At 52.9% G+C, this 19670-nt stretch overlaps 2 protein-coding genes across 9 annotated transcripts in view; one reads left to right on the top strand and one right to left on the bottom strand.

The window, feature by feature from the left end:
* The first annotated feature begins 18 nt into the window (after positions 1 to 18).
* Positions 19 to 6249, top strand: ISCA2 (iron-sulfur cluster assembly 2). Of its 2 annotated transcripts, none has more exons than XM_082383980.1 (4): positions 19 to 322; positions 539 to 641; positions 763 to 878; positions 1325 to 6249. In XM_082383980.1, the coding sequence occupies exons 1-4, from the start codon at positions 114 to 116 to the stop codon at positions 1497 to 1499; spliced, it is 603 nt and encodes a 200-aa protein (XP_082240106.1). In that variant the 5' UTR covers positions 19 to 113; the 3' UTR covers positions 1500 to 6249. The 2 variants fall into 2 exon arrangements, with proteins under 2 accessions (XP_082240106.1, XP_082240107.1); XM_082383981.1 differs by having other exon boundaries at positions 536 to 641.
* Positions 4626 to 19670, bottom strand: part of LTBP2 (latent transforming growth factor beta binding protein 2) — a 100090-nt gene continuing 85045 nt past the window's right edge. The window contains exons 19-36 of one of the 7 annotated variants that reach the window (XM_082383843.1): positions 18254 to 18373; positions 17038 to 17160; positions 16700 to 16825; positions 16165 to 16272; positions 15231 to 15353; positions 15002 to 15127; positions 14491 to 14613; positions 13696 to 13827; positions 13296 to 13421; positions 12567 to 12710; positions 11507 to 11698; positions 11296 to 11379; positions 10461 to 10589; positions 10043 to 10180; positions 9781 to 9948; positions 9191 to 9472; positions 8040 to 8189; positions 4626 to 7590 (exon numbers count right to left, since the gene is read on the bottom strand). In XM_082383843.1, coding sequence (XP_082239969.1) covers positions 7445 to 7590; positions 8040 to 8189; positions 9191 to 9472; positions 9781 to 9948; positions 10043 to 10180; positions 10461 to 10589; positions 11296 to 11379; positions 11507 to 11698; positions 12567 to 12710; positions 13296 to 13421; positions 13696 to 13827; positions 14491 to 14613; positions 15002 to 15127; positions 15231 to 15353; positions 16165 to 16272; positions 16700 to 16825; positions 17038 to 17160; positions 18254 to 18373 — 2540 coding nt within the window. In that variant the 3' untranslated portion in view covers positions 4626 to 7444. Of the gene's footprint in view, positions 7591 to 8039; positions 8190 to 9103; positions 9473 to 9780; positions 9949 to 10042; positions 10181 to 10460; positions 10590 to 11295; positions 11380 to 11506; positions 11699 to 12566; positions 12711 to 13295; positions 13422 to 13695; positions 13828 to 14490; positions 14614 to 15001; positions 15128 to 15230; positions 15354 to 16164; positions 16273 to 16699; positions 16826 to 17037; positions 17161 to 18253; positions 18374 to 19670 lie in introns of all 7 variants that reach the window. The other 6 variants (XM_082383837.1, XM_082383838.1, XM_082383840.1 and 3 more) reach the window with 6 other exon arrangements.

Below are 19670 nucleotides of genomic sequence, written 5' to 3'. Positions count from 1 at the left end.
TCCGCCCATCCGGTCCGCTCTGCTGCCGGGCCAGCCGGCTTCCATCTCCCTCCGGCCCGGCCCCTCTCTCCAATGCTCCGTCCGGGCTTTGTGGGTGCGTCCCCGCTTCCGCAATGGGAGCATTTCTAGCCAATCAAATCCCCCCTCCTCCTGCACCACCCAATAGGTGTGCTCAGAGGCGGGGTCTCTGTGGATCCCGCCTCCCGAGGCCCAGAAGCAGAAGGGGATTGGGACAGTCCGAGGGGCGGTGCTTGTGGAAGAAAATGGCGGCCGTCAGAGGGTTGTGTCTAACCGCTGCGGCTCTGAGAGCAGTCACTCCCTGGTAAGGGGGCAGGTACCAAGCCTAGAAAAGCAACTGGGAAGGGTGTTTGGTTCTGTGCCTCCAGGACTAAAGGGAAGCTAAGGCTTGTGGGGGAGGTGAAGGTTTGGCGTGAGGCTGTCCAGCTTGAGGGACTTGAGGTTTGGCTTGAGGCTGTACAGCTGGAGGGCGCCAGCTGCCTCTCTGCTCCCAGGCTCACCCTCCCCCCTTGCGCAGCAGGCTCCTCGCGGCCTCCCGCGGACCTCGGGCGCTTCGGGAACTGTCGTCCTCCAGCCCCGAAGCTGGCGAAGGGCAGATCCACCTCACCGACAGCTGCGTCCAGGTAAGAGGCCGGACGCGGGGCAGCGGTGGCGGGCGAGGGCCGGGAGTGGGGGGATCTCCCCGTGGCCCACCTTTCTCTCTCCCCACGCCTGGCATTCTTGACCCCCCTTCCTGCATTTCAGAGGCTTCTGGAAATCACCGAAGGGTCAGAATTCCTCAGGCTGGAGGTGGAGGGAGGTGGATGCTCCGGATTCCAATACAAATTTTCACTGGATACAGTTATCAACCCCGACGACAGGCAAGGAGAAAGGGGTGGGTTCCCAGAGAATGTGCAGGAGGGATAAAAGTGTCTCCAGTTTAAGGTGCACTTTTATTCCATATTTAAAACGTTTGCTAAGGATAATTTAATATCACCCTTCTCACACAGTGGGGATACAGTGAAGATTTGTTGTCTTGATTCAAAATAACTAAGTCATAGGAGGAAAACTGGCCCGTCTAGGTGCATAGGGTAGTTGGTAGAGGGTCAGGCTGGACTAGAAAGATTCCAGGCTTAAATCGCTAAACATTTCCTAGTATTCATTCCGTTGAATCTTTTTGCCTCAAAGAAGGTCAGCACCTGTTAGGGGTAATAAGGGAAGCTTCCTCTGTATTTCAGAAAACAGAGGATGTGCATCTCTGGGCTCAGAGGGTGTTATGTTTTTGGTGTGTATGATATTCATTAATGCCTTCCTCCCATCTTTTCAGGGTATTTGAACAGGGTGGGGCAAGAGTGGTGGTTGACTCTGATAGCTTGGCCTTCGTGAAAGGGGCCCATGTGGACTTCAGCCAAGAACTGATCCGAAGCTCATTTCAAGTGTTGAACAATCCTCAAGCACAGCAAGGCTGCTCCTGTGGGTCATCCTTCTCTGTCAAACTTTGATGTGATGACAGGTGACCCAGAGATTACTATCATCGCTACGGATTTGAGGAACCTGGGATTAGAAGAATTCTAGAGGTTTCCTTCCAATCATGTCCCTCTCACAATTTGATTTCCCTCAATCCAGGAATGCTGTGTTTCACCACTATTTATTTTCAGAATGTGAAGCTTTTACTCTTGATTTAATTTCTCCCACACAGTTGTAAGGCCAAGCCTGTAGATGCTAAGACTTAGCATATTACCTAAGATTTAGTAACTTGTTGAAACCAGTATCATCTGTAGAGCCTCCAAGGTTCCAGAATTTGGAATTCTCTGGCCTTCAGAGCTACTTGTACATATGTGTATAGCTATGTACAAAAGCTTCATTTTAAAGAAAGTCCTTAATTACTTGTGTTGTGGATCAGGGTCACAGATTGGGTAGGTTGAACACTGGTTACTAGGCCAGAGAGGATGAAAAAGGCAAATGAAATGTTATCTTTTTCACCTCATCCTTCCTGAATGTGCTAGTTGACTTACCCTTATTTTCTCTGCAGCCCATTCTCTGCTACCCATTTGTTACAGCCGATACATTTTCCTCTCATATTCATGAATCTGCTAGATTCACAAAACCAATCGCCCATCACCCAGAAAACTTAGACCTAAACCTCACTGATACTTGAATTGTTTGACAAATAGCCTCCATACTCCATATTCACACAGACATTTTAAGCTTCTTTGATCTTTTAGTGACTGAATCTTTTTAGAATATGTTGCTTCACTTACCTTATGGTGTAAAATGTTTCTGGTCTCATTGCATAGCAGGAATTGGTCCCTTTCTTGGCATAGATAATAGATACTTGGGGATTTTTTTTTTTTTTAGTTTGGACTACCAGATAAAATGCAGGATGCCCATTTAAATATGAATTTCAGATAAATAGCAAATAATTTTTAGTATAAGTGTGTCTAAATACTAGAAATTATTTGTTGTTTATCTGAGATTCAAATTTAACTGGGTATCCTGTATATTTATTTGTTAAACTTGGTAATCTGACTTTAGAGTCACTGAAAGAAGAGCCTTTTAGCCACAAATTCCAATGAATTTTAAAGTACTTGTTTGGTATAGCACTTAAATAGGCTAAAGAGCTAGAAATAATCGTGGTTTGTGTGTGACGGAGCTGGGGCAGCCAGAACTGCATGGACAGACAACTAAAACAAGATAAAAACACCACCACCACCACCATGACATGATTAATGAATGCTAATGCTGGGGAAACCACAACCAAGTTGATTCTGTCAGGATTATTGGTTAAACCCATCTTTTCCTCGAGAGCCTAAAAGCTCATGTCAGCAAATCTTGTATTTCTGGACTGGACTGAAACTTTTATAGACTGGATTGGAATTAAGGTCATTCAATAAAGAATTTACCATTAGAAAAATAGAAATACAGAATTTAGAGACAAAATATCTGAGACAGAAACTTCATACTTACATTTTCAATATGGGAAAACCTAGGACTTAGAGAAGACAAACCTATCGTGTGTGCAGTGTGTACAAAGATGAAAGAAGGGGACACTCAGAAACCTAAGCAGTTTTTTTTTTTAGCAGATATGCATGGAAGGGGGCAGAAAGCAGCATACTGTGGAAGTGTCTGTGTGTAACTCTGCTAAGCCATTGAAAGTTGCTGCCAATACCTGGGCCTAATAAGATTTTCAGCTCAGACTAAGTCCTTTCATCCTCCTTAGAAGGAGATTTTGTTAATTTTAGGTGTTAAACCTCTTCTTCCATGATATTTTTGTGGGTTATTTATTTATATGGTGGTCTTAGCACAGGCATAATAGCTTTAGTTGTTCAATAAACAATTAAATTCCAGTGGTCAGTTAGGCAGGAACAGGGTCTCTTTGATTGACCATGTGTAAATACCTCCTATTAACGGAAGAATTGGAATTTTGTGTTTCCAAAGGGTGGGTTAGGGAGGAATCACCTTATCACACTGGAAAAGCTTCATAGGGAAACCTGAGGTGGTGACAAGAGGTCCCCATTGGAGGAGGGCAATGTAGAAATTTTAAGAACACAGGGCAGGGGGAGTTGATAGCATCAAGGGGACAGGGCAGTTGGCTTGGAATAATAGTAAGTGGTGGTAAAATAGGTTTAAGATCTTCTGCAGGCTCTTCTGACCAGATGCCCTCTTCCTGGCAGGCCGTAAAAGCCAGCAGACGTTTTCACAAATTTTCCACACTGTGCAGTTCATTTAGGAAAATGTTATACTCTTCCAGTATCAGCTGGAAGATTTTTTTTGCCTCCCTATTACTTTGAGGGGAGGTTATCAAGACGCTATTTATTGCAGAATTGGTTTTATTTAACTTCATAAGCTAGTGACTGCCTGGGGCAACATGCCCCACCATTGCCATAGCCAAACATAATTGTGTACGAACTGAAGGCACAGGAGCCCTCCCTCTGCTTTATGTGTGAATCTTTATGTTGTCGGCTCAAAAGAGGGGGCTTCTTGGTCAACATCCAGATCTTTCCTTGTTGCGGAATCATACTCTTCAGTTACATGATTGATAGTGACCAGTGGTATATAAACTATAGGTGTCCCACCCACCCTTAGTTTCTTTGGGAATGTTGACCAGTTACAAGGGATTCAGAAGTAAGAGATTAGGAAGGACTACTAAGGTAGGTGTCCAAGAAGATACTCTTCTTTCTCTAACTTTTCTTCTGAGAATTGCGCCCCATTCTTTTGGTCTTTTGTCATAAAGCATGAGCGGAGGGTCAACATTTGGCAGGAGCATCCTATACAGAGAAGTGGGCAGCACTGACTGTCATGGGGTAGCCCTCCCATGAACTCTGGCCCTGAACTGACACCCTGCAGTGGGCAGAGCCTAACACTGTCCCTTGCAACATTATCATGGCCTTGCATGTTTGTCTCAAAAGCAGGAAACTCCTCTACTTTTCTAGATATCTTGCATTGATGTTTATGATTGCTCTTTTAAAATCCTTGTTTGCCATTTCTCCACAGAAATGCCGCAGGGCTGTTTAAAGGAAGTTTGCTTTAAGAAGTTTTGAAATAATTAGCATCTGGCTTTAATTGTAAAATATAGTCAGATAAGTATATAAAGAGAGGGAGCATTTAAGCAGTCTATGTCCAGCAGCTGTATTTAAAAATATTTTATTTTTGAATAGGTAAGACATATGGTACAAAATTCAAAAAGACACAAAAGGGAATACAGTGAAAAGTCTCCCAATCCTGTGCCCATCCACTCTGTTGCCCTCCCCATCAACTACCCTTGTTTCTAAGAATTTAGCCCACAGGTACAATTCCGTAGATATAATGTGAAATAACATATGCACAAGAATGTTCATTACACCATTATTTTTAATAGCAAAAGATAGGAAACAATGGAAATATCCATTAATAGGGGACTGATTAAATAAATTATGATTTATCCGTTCAATGGAGAAGTATACAGTTATAAAATAGAATGAGACAGCCATTTATGTGCAAGTATGTATTAAGTAAAAAAAGTGCAGAACAGCATGCACAGTGTGCCATTTGTGTTTCTAATACAAGGAAGTATGTGTAATGCATGAAATATCTTGGGAAGGGCGAACAGGAAGGTGAGGGGTGAGAGGAGGAGCAGTGGGGACAGCATTTAAGAAAGTGCAGTGTCCGAAGGCTATATTGAGGAATGGTGAGTTCTCTGAAATATGGCGTGTGAGGTGGAGTGGCAAGGATGAGGTTAGCAGATATCCAATTCTTTTCCCCCTCTGTTTTAGACAAATAGCAATAGCAGCGTAGGCTTCCCTTTGTTGTATAACCTTCCTTTTTCCCTTAATCTATTTTGGAAATCTTACCCAGGCATTTAGAGACACTTTTTTTTTTCTTATTAGGGCTCCATAGCAATTAATTGCTTTTAACCTTTTGCTATTACAAATAATGCTATAATAAATAACCTCTTACATATGTCAGTTTACATTTGGTGAGAATATATCTGAAGGTTAAATTCCGAGAAGTGGAACTACCGATTTGAAGAGTAAGTGCTTTTATAATTTTGAAAGACATTGCCGTATTATCCTCTTCAGAAGTTTTGTCAATATATACTCCTGTCAGCTATGTACGTGAGTACCTCTTTCCCCAGGTGCTTGCCAACTAGGAGTTTTAACAAACTTAAATCTTTGCCAATCTGACAGTTTAAAAAAGTGTCTCAGTGTAGTTTTAACTTGTATTTCTTTTTATTATGAATGAAGGTCAGAATATTTTCATATGTTTAAGAACTATATATTTTTGTCTGCTGAGAACATTCTCAACTAGTATAGTGACCTAGAACAAATTATTTAAGCTTTGTAAGTCCAAGTTCCTAATCTGTAAATTGGGAGTAAAAATAGTAAGTAGGATTGTTGGATGATTAAATGAAATTTGTGTACAGCATTCAACACAGGCCTGGCACATAGCAAGCATTCAATAAGTTATTTTGTGATGGCTGACAGAGCAGCAGGTAGGACAGGACAGATTAAGAAAAGAGCATTCATCTCCGTGTCTTCAGGCGCACAGAGCCTTGTTCATTTACATTGCCATTCATCAGAGAAATGCAAAGTCAGAGCTTTCTTTGTCTTGGAAGAGGAAAGAACCTTTTCCTATTGGATATTGGAACCCAATCATAGGCTGTCGGCAGAGCTGGCGAGGGGGTAGCACAGCCTCATCTCTAACATTTAGACTCAGCCAAGAAATTTGGTTTATAAATTTGGTTTAATATGAAATAAAAACAAAAACAGAAGAGCCCAGATGTACATTTCTTTATTCCACCGTGGTTTTAAACTCCCAGCTAGCCAAGGTTGGAGTGAGTCTCTACTTGTAAACTCAGTGGGATGCCAGCCAGCCGTTTTATGAAGGGCAAGAGGACAGAGGCCTCTGAGTAGAGAGAAGAAACAACATAGGAAATCTCGCTTCCCCTAAACAAGATTACGCTGTATTTCATAAACTAGAAAATAGACCTCTTTATTTTTAGCACATCAAACTGGTGTCCACAAAAGGAGAGCCCAGGAGAGATTTGCTTCCTGTAAGAAGCAGTATGTATTTAACAGAGGTCTTTGGAGGTGGGCACCCTGCTTTGTGGCAGCCCCTGCTGTGGTGTACAGGAGCTATTGCTGGGTAGATTCTGAATGTTTATTTACCTGAAGCTACTGAATATTTTCTTTAGACTTGTATAAAGCCCTGGCTCCCCCTTTTTTTTATCAACTCCCCATATTTTTTTACATTGCCTTTTTGCTGCTTTCTCAGGCTCCTTGCTCCCCTTCATCTGTGTCTCTTACTAGCAATATAGTATCAGTCTTGCTTCTCTGAGATGAGGGGATCTTCTGCCCTTCCCCGGGGCCACAGAACTGGCAACAGGGTGGAGATGTGGCACAACTGGCCCAGACCAGATTGGCTGAGTGGTGGTGATGGTTCTTGGGAGGAGGCATTGGAGTCACTCCCCAAACTCCCCCCAATCCTTTTTGGCTTGATAGATTCTGAAGGACCATCCCAGGGCAGATAATAGCCTCTGATCCAGGTGTGGAATCATCAGGATGATACGTGGATCATGGCTGGAAAAGGGTGTGTGCAGTGTGAGGCCGAAGGACCTTGCATGTTTGCACAGCTTGAGGGGCTGGTTCAGGGCCATCCTTTGGTAAGCATACCATAGCAAGGCCAGGACAGATGGCAGACTGGGCCTCATGGCCAGTGGTTGAAGCATTAAAGCATTTGGTGGTGTTTGAGCCAAGCAAGGGCATGGCGGTGTGGAGTTGGTGACAGAAGCTCACAGCCAGAGCCGAAGCTGGGGCAGATGAAAAGCAGGTGAGGCTGGCTGGGAGCTGGCTGCAGGGCCAGCTGCCCGGTGTCTTCATGTCGTCTCCCCAACTAGGAAAGCTTCCTCAAGACCCCGCCTGTGGCCAGGGCCCATTTCCAGGTAACTGCCTGCACTGACCCCTCGCTGCTACTCCTTGGCGGTGCAGCGTGGGGGGCCTGCCTCGGCAACATAACCTGGGGGGCAGTGGCAGCGGTAGGAGCCCTCCGTGTTCTCGCAGTGACCATGGACACAGAGTGCTGCAGGCCCGTTCAAGTCATCACATTCATTCACATCTAAGAGGAGGAGAGGGAAGAGAGAGCTGTAGGGAGCCCACATGCCTCCGGCCTGCTGCCTCTGTCCCTCTGGCCACTAAGCCCTGACCCCTGCCCTGCAGTGGAATCCTAGATGTGGCGGCCGGAGGATAAAGTCACTGCCCAAAAGGAAGCAACTCACGGACACAAAGCCGGTGATAGTGAGCCCATACTGTGACCATGCTATCTTGTCCCTGCCTTTCTTCTATCTGGGAACCTCCATGGAAAGGGCTTTCTAAACACAGCGTAGACCTTTGGAGCTCTCACCACTCGGCCTGGATCCCGGCAGGCCTGCTAGGGGGCAGCAGTGGATCTCCCAGCTAGGCTCAGTCCTGTACCCTCAGTGAGCAGTGGGCCAGTCTGACTTTTCCACATGGAGCCAGCAGGGCCGTCCTGCTCCCTGGGCGTTGCCTCTGTGATTCCAAACCTACCCACACAGGCCATGTTGGCCATGTCCAGCTGGAAGCCCTCGAAGCAGTCACAGGTGTAGCCCTCCTGCACGCGCACGCAGCGGCCATTGTCACAGCCGTTCAGGATGCCGCACTCCTCTGCCTGAAGCCCTTCAAAGCCGGCCTGGTGCTCTGGTAGGAGGGAGTCAGAGAGAGAAGGGGTCTAAGGCCTTGTACTCCACCCTGGGGCCCTCGCCCTCCGTTCAGAGGGTTTCCTCTAATGAACTCCTGGGGTCGGGGTGGGGAGGATCATAACACTCTCACAGAAAGATGCTGAGACAAAAAGCAATACTCTTAAAAATAAGTACGTGTCCTTTTAGATGGGGAGACATGCTTACTTTAAATGAGGGCTCTGGGGAGGTTGGGACTCACTGCTTTCACAACGCCAGGGTTCCTGAGCGCTTGGGTGTCCCTGTACAGTTTTGATTTTGTTGTGGTTGGTGGCAGGGTATTTTGTTAAAATCTTTACATAGTTTTTTTGGGGCGGATACGATTGGCAGCAAAAGGGAATTACCCTCACTCACCACAAAGCAAAACTCCTCCAAGATCTGCCTAACCCTCTTCTTTCTCTAAGCAACCCCCCCTCCCCTGGAAAAGACCCTGTCCCTAATCTCAGTGCAGTTTTGATCAGTCTGATGCAGTGGCTGTCCCCATGGCAGGTACTGCATCCACTGCACAGATGCCAGGCCCGACTTCCTCATTAGAATCCAAGTCCTGAGTGCTGGGGTCATTGCCACTTACAAACTGGGTCACCACAGTGGACCTTTAAAGTGATTAGAAATCCTTGATTCCCATTTCAGGTCACGAGTGTGAACCTGTAGAGCAGGGTATCCTGCGTACTGTAAGCGGCGTGGCGGGACGTGCTGCTGTCCCCCTCTTCAACTCCCACAGGCAGCTTTTGAGGTTAGGATGATGCCCTGTACCTCTGTGTGTCCCCTGTGCTAGTCCGTCAGAGGGAGGTGTTAGTGTGTGACCCGGGCGTTTGGAGTTTTCCCTTGAGTGACCCATGAGGGGCCTTGGTGGTCTTTTCCCTTCCCTGTCCTCACCCTGCTGACAGTGATGAGCACATGGAGGAGATGGAAGTGAAACAGCTTCAGAGCCCACCTCTTCCCCATTTTTGCGGCAACACAGACCTGGATGGCTGGCCACGTAGTGGGGCTGGAGTTCTGAGGGCTGCAGGGGAGGCTCAAGGACCGGTGTGCGGTCCCCTGGGCGGCTGGCTATGTTGGGGAAGAGCGGCTCGGGGATGGTGTCCTCGGGGCCCAGGTAGTTGTAGAAGGGGACCCCGTCTGGGCCATAGAGGCTGTAGTGCAGGTCCTCGGGCCCTGGGCCATACTCATAGCCGGGCCGGAAGTGGACCCCGGCCTCCCGCTCCGCTTCAATGCGGGCCACGTTGCACAGCTGAGCGTAGACCTCTGTCAGGGAGGAGGGAGAGAGGAAGCTTGGGCCTGGCTCCTGGTAGCTGAAGCCTGGAGTGCTGTTTCCCCAGCTCACGCTCACCACCCCACGGAGAGAGGGAGCGTGCTGGGACTGCCGTCCTCTCCCCCGCCACTCCCTGCCCCGCTCTGTCCCCAAACAACAGGGACGGAAGACAGGGCCTTGACTTGCCCTACTCCGTTCTAAATCCACCCTTCCAAGGTGAGGACATCCCCTACCCTGGGGCCCAGCCCAGCTCTGCAGGTGTCCCCGCTTCCCTTCTTCAGGCACAGGCCGCCCTTCTCACCAGAGCTCCTGGGGGGGCACAGAGCACACTGCTGGCTCCAGGCCTCGCCGTCCTGGCAGCAGCACTCAGTGTAGGTGGTGTGGCGCCCGTGCAGGGGATGGCTGCACACGTAATTGGTGACTTTTTTCCAGCAGATGTCCGTGTGGATGTCATGGTCAGGCAGGTCCTCTGGTGGCACAGGGCACGGAGGCATGTGAGACCCCCCAGCCCAGGTCCGCTCCCCCTGCTGCCCCACCGCCCCATGGCCCCCCCCCCCACTGACCCGCACCACTGGTGCTGTTCACGCAACGCTGCTGGCTGAGGTCCAGGGTGAGGGGCGGGCTGCAGAAGCAGTGGAAAGAGCCTTCCGTGTTCATACACCCGCCATTCTCACAGGCCATGTCCTGGCACTCGTCGTGATCTGGGAGGCAGGGAGATGGGAGGAAGGTCAGGGGCAGTGCCAACGTGGCCTGCCCACAGGCCACCTTCAGGGAAGGGGGTTTTCTTGTAACTGCGTCCCCTCCTCACCCCCTTCCCAGGGATGCCTTTCCAGTAGGTTCCCTCACCTCAGACCTGCCCGCTGTGGCGGGTGTCTTCCCCGGGAAGTGGAACTCCCAGCAAGAGTTGGGCTGGCTGGCAGGGGTGGGTGAGCGTTCAGCTCTGGGCCCGGGGTGGGGGGGGAGGGGTGGCAGGTGTCTCACCCTCACACTTCCTGCGGGCAGCATCGTAGTGGTAGCCAGGATCGCACAGGCAGATGTAGCCAGGCACCGTGTTGAGGCACCGGCCGTTCTGGCAGAGACCGGGCCCAAACATCACACACTCGTCGGCATCTGTGGGAGGGCAGAGCTGAGGCGAGGGGAAGGCGAGAAGCAGGATGGGGCAGTTCTTAGGACTAGGGGTTCCAAAGCCGAACTGGCTGGGGTCGAATTCCGGCCTTGCCACTTGCCAGGTGGGTGACTTTGGGCAAATTGCTTAAGTTCTCCTTGCCTCAGTTTCCTACCTAGAAAATATGGATACCACTACTTAACCTCTTAGAGTTATTATGAGGATTAAAAGGTTAATACACGTAAGGTGCTTAAAACGGTGCTCGGCACGTAGCAAGCATTCAAGGGGAACTACTTCCGTTTCTGTTATTTCCTTTTGCAGTTTCAGGTGTGAGCCCACACCTGAACCACCCTTTCTGAGTGTGAGTTCCCCAAAGTTTCGGGCTTCGTAAGTGGCGCCAGGGAGACCAGCAGCTGCCTCCGGCCTGTGTCCCTGTGCCCTGTGACTGGGTTAGTCAAGGCATCATAGTTTGTTCCTTGGAGGGTTCAGCCTCGAGTGAGCAGAGAAACCGAAGTGGGGTTGTATAGACACTCCAGGAGGAGCTCAGGTCAGAACTTCCAGCTAAATATCTGTAGCCCTGGGACAGGAACGTTGGAAGCGCCCTGAGAGGCAGGGACTGCATGCAGAGCTTCCCTGGGGGCTTCCTGGAGGACCAGGCCGGGCCTAGTCAGGTGAGTGGCGTTCGGGAAGGAGGGTCTGTAGGGAGGTTACCTGTGTACGTGGTCTGTCCAAACATCCAGGCTCCTTCCACAGGGATGTAGCCTTTCCCACTAGGGCAGATCTCGCTGAATTCGACTGTGCAGGGAGGCATCCAAGCTCAGAGGGAGAAGGGTTCTGCCACCCCCCCTTCCTCTCCCCCCTTCTTTCAGTGTCACCCTGCAGAGCTGCCCCTGAGAGGATTTGGGACCCTTGGGGGCCTTACCTGAGTCCTCGGCTGGGCACAGCTCACAGGCATCTCCCCAGCCGGTGCCCTGGGTGCAGCAGCACTCGGCCTGCGTGGTGTTCCGGCCCAGAAGGCTGGAGCAGGGCGGCTGGCCCTTTTGCCCAGAGTAGCATCCCATGCGGATGGGGCCTGGGGGCTGTTCCCCTGGTGGGGCCTCAGGGATCCTCTGACCTATTTGCGATAGAAGCCCCTTATTATTGTCTGTTCATGGCCCCCTGGGGCACCCTAGCCTTTGAATTTATTTTAAAAGTTAACCATTTATATAGCGCTTTACAGCATGCGAAATGCTTCCATCCTCTCGCCTGATGCTCTTCACACCCTTACGGAGAGCTTACCCTCAGCCCTCTGTTGTAGAAGAGGCAGCCGAGGCTTCGAGAAGCTAGGTGACTTGCCACAGCCGCCTAGTGGCTTAGCAGAGAGTTGACCCCCGTTCCTCTGGTGCCAAACCCCCGCTCCTTCCAGCGTACCATCCTGCCTCCCTCCACTGCAGTGGGGCGCCCCCAGTCCCTGGCATACCGTATGGGCAGCTCTCTCTGCCCATTCCTCTGCTTCACACCGTACCCCTGCCCCTCCCACCCTCCCTTGTCCTGAGTCCTGCTTGCTTTTCCCAAGTCAGAGAAGTCCAGCTGAGCCCTAGTCCAGCCGGGGCTGAGAGGCTGAACCCAGCAGCAGCTCTTGGTGGAGTGGGACGGGGAGAGTCGAGCTTAGTTCAGCTTCAGAGTCTCCCTCGGCCAAGAGCTCCTCGGGGTTGGATTGAGGGTCCCTCCAAGGCTCAATCTGAGATCCCTGGGGCCCCCCTAAGTTGGCACTATAGCTTCTTGAGCCTCCTGTAGGGTCATCACAACCCTTCAGCCTCCTGGAAGTTCCCTGGCCTGGAGCAGACTCGGCACCCCACTCTCAGACTCCCCACCCCTCGGCGCTCCATCCCTGCGCTGCAGTCCGGCCCGGCCCAGGTCCCTCTCAAGAGCTGGAGCAGTGGAAGCGCTCTGTGAGCCATGGAGTGGTGGTGCGCAACGACGGGGTGGGGTCCGGGGCTCACCTCCAGCCACCCGCGGTCGGCAGCGCCCCTCCTGAGCGTCGTACTCCTCCAGGTCGCTGGCGCAGAGGCACAGGAAGGAGCCCTCCACGTTCTCGCAGAGTGCCGCCCCGCACACCGCCAGCATGAGCTCGCACTCATTCACGTCTGCCAGGCAGGAGGACGGGCTCGTGGGCGGAGGAGAGGCAGCCCAGGCCCCCGCCCCGGCCTCAGGCCCAGCGGGCAGATCCTTGTCTCATCCCCCCCAAAGAAACAGGCTAGGCCTTGGGGCAAGAGTGGAAGTGGCTATGAGTTAGCAGGAAGGAGGAACAGATGAGCAGAGGGCATGGGAAGGAAGAGGAAGAAGGAGAAGGGTGGCAGAAAAGAGTCCGTAAATGGACAAAGAGGAAGGGTTCCTCCCTCTGCACGGTCCCCAAATGTGCCTCTTGAGACCTTAGGGTCTCTGCGGAAGGGTGGTGACTTCACTAGTGTGCTTGCTTCCCCCGCTGGTTGAAGGTGGCCTCGCTTCCTTGACCAACCTGGCCAAAGTGCCCCTGTAGGGTGGAGCTGAAATCTCCCTCCCTTGCCACTCTATGAGGACCCCTTATGGAGCCGTGTTAGACCCTGATCATTTCAGGAGGAGGGCCGTAGGGCCCCTTTATGCAGGGCAGCCAAGATCTGTGGAGCTGGGATCAAGGGCCCAAGGGCCTTCCCCTCCCTGGCTCAGAGCTGGCTAGCCCACAGGCTTCTCACCAACGCAGTCCCAGCCGGAGGGCGAGGTCTCGAAGCCCTGGTCACAGAGGCAGCGGAAGGAGCCGTCGGTGTTGTCGCAGAAGCCGTGGCTCCCACACATGGTGTCGTTGGCACACTCGTCTATGTCTGTGGGACAGTGGAGGCTACAGTGTAGGGTGTGCTCTCTATTCGCTGGGAATTCTTATTTATTTGGTCTATTAACACCAAGATTTCTGAAAGCTAACTTCTGAATACAGGAAAGGAAAACTCTAACACTGATATTCCTCTTCAATTTTTGTGTAAGCACTGCTGTTTGGAAAATACACAAACTTCAAACAGCTGCAAAAAATAGTTTCTAGCTGGATACATGAAAAATAGGTGTCCTCAGGCTTCTCACCCTGGACACCCCCTCCCGACTCACCAGCGCAGTCTCCAGTCGGGGCCACGTGGTAGCCTGGCTGGCAGCCCGGGACACAGCGGTAGGAGCCGGGGCTGTTCTCACACCTCCAGGCCCCACACGCCGAGTCTCCGAAGTCCTCACACTCATCAGTGTCTGTCCCCAGAGTCATGAGAGGGGACAGAAGTGGCTGGGTCACTACTCTGGCTCCACCTCTCTGGCATTAAAAGGTCATGCCCCACAACCTCTGGGGTCCTTGATCTGTTCCAAACTACTGTGCTCATGTCAACCCCCAAACATCAAGTTCAGGATCATTTCCCCTGACCCGCAGGGCGGAGCGTCTAGGAGGTGAGCGCTCTGCTATCTAGGAGAGCGCTGAGCTCTCAGCCTCTGTGACACTCCTGTTCCCCACACCCTGCTCTCTACAGCAGAGCACTTTCTACTTCTCTTTATAGAAAACCTTCCCCAAAGTGTATTATGGAGAGTCGTCTTCATATCTGTCTCCCTTGGTCAATTTCAAGATTGTCCATAACTGTCTATTTGTTCCAGCAGAAGACACTGAACCCAGGTGGTGTTTAATAAATATCTATTGCATCAGTTTGGCTTTAAAAACTAGATTGTGTGCTCTGCTAGCACAAGGACATCCTGAGACAGTCCCTGAGTCAGCAGAGGCTCAATAAATGCATTGGATGATTAACCTGTGGAAAGTTCTCTGCTTCCCGGAAGCTGGGGTTCCAGGTCCCAGGGAGCTGAGGAGCAGGCAGAGTGGAGGGGACAGACGTGGGGAGGAGCCCCGTTTGCTCCCCCCAGAGACCTTACCCACACACTCCCCGCTCTCTGGGGAGGGCTGGAAGCCAGTCTTGCACAGACAGTTGAAGGAGCCCTCAGTGTTGACACATTGCCCCCCGAGACACCGGTCAGTGACTGCACACTCGTCCACATCTAGAATAGAGACATCCGTCAGCAGGACCAGCCATGGGTCCCCAGGGCCCTGTGCAGCTTCCTCTGGGCCCTGAGGAGCCCATAGGAGGGCCAGGGAGTGGCTCGAAGTAGGAAAGTGCTGGAAGGTCCGAGGGAGAGTCCAGAGCTGGAAGCCAGAGGCCCGACTGGGGGGCAGAGCCCTGGAACTGGGGCTGTGTCAAGGGGAGAGAGGGTGAGGGCACCTGCCATAGACACCATGGAGAGGCCCTGGAGGAAGACTGAGTCCCTCCTGACACCTGGCTCCCATCTCATCACTCAGCCTCCTATCTTCCCATCCTGGGTGGGACCGTGAGCATTTTATTTCAGTATTCTAGATAGCCTCTAGCGCCCCCTGCTGCTGGCTCCTCACCCTGGCAGCTGGCGCCCCCCTCTGCGCTGGCAAAGCCGGGGGCGCAGAGACAGAAAAAGGACCCGTGGCTGTTGAGGCACTCGCCGCGCGGTGCGCAGTACTCCTCTCCCACGCACTCGTCCACGTCTGCAGGGAGAAGATGGGCTGTGCTGTGTCCCGGGTTTGCTCCCGCCTCCCCGCACACTCTGCCCCCATTCCTGTCCCCGGTGGGGAGACCGGAGCCACTCACCCTCACACACGGTGCCATTGGCCAGCTGGAAGCCCGGGGGACAGAGGCACTCGTAGGAGCCAGCCGTGTTCTTGCACTTGCCTCCCAGGCAGCTGCTCTGGGGGTCTTCACACTCATCCACATCTGCAGGGTCACACAGGGAGGGAGGCAGCCAATGGCAGCACCTCCCAAGGGCAGGAGCCAACGGGCAGGTCTCCAGAGGACCTGGCACCTGCCTGAGGAGACTGGACCCATAGGGGCATCGTTCCCTTGTAAAGCAGCACAGCTGGGAGAAGCTGGCGAGGGAGCCTTTGGGGAGCAGGACGACTGCAGCTCCCTCCTTCTGTCCCAGCTCCCCCTGCCTCTGGCAGCTCACACAGTGCCCACCTTGGGGACACTTGGCCTCTCCCAGCAACCCTGGCCTAGGGTGGCCGAACCCCACTGCCCTCATCATGGCTGAGATTTCACTGAGAAACAGTGGGAAGGCAAATGAGAAATAAGCCGAGGAAGCAGATACAGAGAACCTGAGAAGGTAACAGAAACTAGATTATTTAAATTGGCCTACAGATTGCCTGGTACAGGCTAAGGTTTTTCAGAATATGGTCCCAGCACCCACCCTTACAAGGAACCCTTGAGGACCTTGTTAGATGACAGATCCCAAGGGCCCCCAACAGAGGTGGATTTAGTAGGTCTGCGGCAAGGCCCCAGGAAGCTGCCTGTTGAACAAACTCCCCCAGCGATTCTGACACATGCTGAAGCTTGTGATCCAGTGGCTCAGTGGTCCCCTAGACCCAGATCTGCAGTCGCCTTTCCGACTACTGTTGGGCGAGGGGCAAGAATAGGTGTCCCCAGCTGGCCCACCATCTGAGGTGAGCGCCCTTCTCTAAGGGTGATGGGTTAGTCTCCCGCTCCCCGTCTGCGCTCTTCTCCCCCAGGGGGGGGCCTCTCACTTCACAGGTGCGGCCCAGGGCGCCCCGCTCGCAGCCCCTGCAGGAGAAGAAGCCGGCAGTGTTGGTGCAGACTCCCGAGGGGCAGACTCCCAGAAGGGCACACTCGTCTAGGTCTGGGGCAGACAGCCAGCCAGTCACCCGGGGGCCTAGGAGGCCTCCCTCCACCTGGTGAGGCAGGAACCACCCCACGCCTCTGGTTCCCTCTCTGAACTTGTAGGACTTTCTGGGGGTCCCTGGGGAAGGGGAGGCCCTGGCTGTGGGCCTTCTGTAGGGCAACCCCAGTACCCTCTCCCCAGGATGCTCCCGGGGCAGCTCTGCCATCAGCTTCCCTCTTGCCTCAGTGACTCTCTTTTCCTCCTGTCCTCATGGAGGAGGAAATAGAAGCTGTCACTGGGGCCAAGTCCATTCACAGGGTCCTCTAGCCTAGCCTGGAGACCCTCAGCATCAGCCCCAAGCTGGGGGACAAATGGAGTGTTCTTTGAGAGGTAAGAGGGCCTGTGTTCTCGGTCCCTCTCTGCCAACCCCCCTCCCCCGGGTTACCTTCGCAGGCGGTGCCGTCCTCGTTCACCCAGTACCCACTCTCGCAGGCCGAGCAGGTGAAGGAGCCCTCCGTGTTGAGGCAGAGGCCCGCGGGGCACGAGGCCCGGCTGGCACACTCGTCAACATCTGAAACAGGCCATTGAGCTCTGTGTGGGGCTCTGCAGGACAGACACGCCAGGCTAGCCAGAGACCAGTGGGGCGGGAGTGGGGCAGGGTGGGGGAAAGGACGGGTCTCGCAGCCACATGTTGGGTCAGCATGCTCAGGGATGCGGGGCCAGAGGGAAGGAGCTGTAGTCTGACTCGAGGTGGACAAAGCGTGCTTCAGATCTTCTTTGTACCTTGGCAGCCCTTCTCGTCTGAGGTGACCTCGTAGCCCGGCTCACAAGAGCATTTAAAGGAGCCCTCCAGGTTGATGCACGTTCCATGGGTGCAGACCCCAGGGGTCAGACACTCATTCACATCTGCGGGAGAGAAGTCCAGGATGGCGGGCTGGCCTCATCTCCCTCACGCAGCCTCCATCATCAGGCTGAGAGCATCTCAATTATGAGGCCAGGGAATCAGCATTCAGAGGGGCCATAGGCACCCTGGGAAGGACACGAGGTCCTTCCTGCTCCTGGCCCCACCTACTTAGACAGGGTACCCTTCTCCCCTGAGCTCACTGCCCCCCTGAGCTCACTTCAGCTCTATCTAGTGACACAGAACATCCTGCAAATTCCTAGAAAAGGGGGCCAGGTCCCCCAGCCCTGGGACTGGTTTGGCCCATCTGAGGACACCTGGGGTCAAGTGTCTAAGACCCCTGACTCCCCTTATAGTGAGTCTGAACCTCTCTGGTCTCCTACCCGCCAACCAGACTGGCATTATCTCATGTTCCCAGCCCACCCACCAGGTTCAATAGGTGAGTGGGCAACGCAGAGAGAGGGCACGTTATGCCTGGGTGGCTGAGTGGCAGTCTCAAGGGCCTGGGAAATGTCTGCCCTCTCCAGAGCCTCAAAGCGTCTATTCACAACCAGTCCCTCCTGGCATGCTGAACCCTGGGTCCTTCTTCCTGTGGGAGCTGAGGGGAAAGAGCATTCCTCCTACAGATGACATGTAGCGCCCTTCCTCCTGGAGGGAGAAGGGCACCCGGTATTCAGGTAGGCATTGCTGTTAGACACTGAGACATTGAGATGCAGAAGAGCAGAAGACCACCCCTCCCTAGGAAACACACCACCGGTGTCAGCCTCTTCCAAAGACGCTTGGTACCTCACTCTACCTAGCAGGATCCAGCCACAGAAGCCGCTGGGACCTTGGGCTGTAGCTCCTGGACGGATATGGCCAAGGAGCTGATGGCACCCACCCCCGCCGCCCCGCCCCGGCTGATTCAGAGGGCAGAGCACCAGTAACTGAAGCACACCCATCTCATCCCCAGCGTCATCTGGGAACCCAGCCAGGTCATGGAGGACAATAGCCTCCAAGCCACTTCCCTCTGCCCACCCCTTCCCCTTCCTGTTGTGGGCTCATCCAGGGGTCCCAAGGCCAAACAGCCTCCTCAGTGCCTTGGCAAGCAGCCCTCACCTACACAGCTCCCACTCTGGCCCTTGTAGCCCTCCTCGCAGGGCAGGCAAGTGTAGGAGCCGGGGGAGTTGATGCATCTCCCGTCAGGGCAGGTGCCAGGGTGATGGCATTCGTTGATATCTGCAAAATAACAGCCCCCCCCACCTTGGTTATCTCTGCAAACCACAGCACATGGGTGGGCTGTGAAGAAGCAAATCCTTGACCCTGCCCTTGGCTGGGGAGAAGGAGGGATGTCAGTTTCCATACTGATGGAAACTAGGAAAAAGTGAGTGCTGTCCTGTGTTCCCAACCCCACCTCCCATCCACTGTCCTGGACAAAAGAGAGATGGAAGACCTTTAGGAAGGGAGACTCCCTGGTGAAGGACGCTGCCCTTCCACTAGCTAGGGGAGGGTGAGAGAGCTTGACTTCATGAGCTGGACTCTTGGGAAGGGCCCTCCTATCTCCCTTGCTCCTTTACAAGGGGTGACAATGACGTGTTTGGACGTGCTTGGCAGATCCCAGAGGCCCCAGAATAGATCCTAGCTGGGCAATGAAGGCCAAATGGGCTTCCCTGCACCAGGAAATGAGGACTGAGGATGACCCCACAATCTTAGATGTGGCCAAGACCAGCCCTGAGGCTGATGCAGAGTGAAGGGTGGAGGCTGGCAAGGCTTCTCGGCTGGAAAGGAGACTTTTCTTCTAGCTGAGAACCACATAGAGCTCCAGCACCCACTCTGGTGACATCCAGGAAAGTCAGCCAGAAAGGATGAGTCTGAGCACCAACCGGACAAGTAGGGGAAGGGGTGATCCATGGAGAGAGAGAGCAGCCAGTCCTGGGACAGTGACAAGCAGCAGGCGGGTGAGTTTTCTCCCAGGAACTGCATGCAGGGCTCTTCCCAGTGTGAAGCTTGCATACTGGGGAGTCCACCATCCAAGGCGCCCAGGCGACCTGGGCTGAGTTAGGGAGGTTGTAACACAGGGATTGAACTCGGGGTCAGGACTGCAGGAGGACATTCTGCTCCTCCGGCCCAGTGTCGAGGCTCTCAGTCACTCTTCATGACAGACAGATTGACCGAGTGCCAGATTTACCCTCCCTATGTGGATAATTGTCATTCTCCTGCAGGAAGGCCACCAGTTCATGTAGATTCAGAGGCCCTACTGCCCAGGAGGAAGACCTACTCAGCACCCATGGAGGAAAGAAAGGCAGGAGGCAGGGCCAAGGGTCAGAACACAGGCTTTCTGCAAAGGGACTCAAGCCAGCGGCTGTCATTATAGAACAGGACATGGGCCCGGAAGTGGAGGGTGAATATGAATCTCCTCTGAGGTTGTTTGGTCTACAGAAGACCGGGTACATCAAAGCCCTCTGTCCCAGGGAGCCAGGTACCTCTCAAGGTCAAAACTTCACCCTGAGGGTCCACATGAGGAAGACATACACAG

The sequence above is a fragment of the Balaenoptera borealis genome, assembly GCF_965194805.1.
Source record: "Balaenoptera borealis genome assembly, chromosome: 3".
Taxonomy (NCBI): domain Eukaryota; kingdom Metazoa; phylum Chordata; class Mammalia; order Artiodactyla; family Balaenopteridae; genus Balaenoptera; species Balaenoptera borealis.
This window is presented reverse-complemented; position numbering and strand designations above follow the sequence as displayed.

Coding starts and splice junctions, on each gene's coding strand:
- ISCA2 (XM_082383981.1), top strand. CDS start 114: ATGGGAGCATTTCTAGCCAATCAAATCCCCCCTCCTCCTGCACCACCC. Junction 323..535: donor CTGAGAGCAGTCACTCCCTG/GTAAGGGGGCAG, acceptor CCCCTTGCGCAG/CAGGCTCCTCGCGGCCTCCC. Junction 879..1,324: donor GTTATCAACCCCGACGACAG/GCAAGGAGAAAG, acceptor CCATCTTTTCAG/GGTATTTGAACAGGGTGGGG.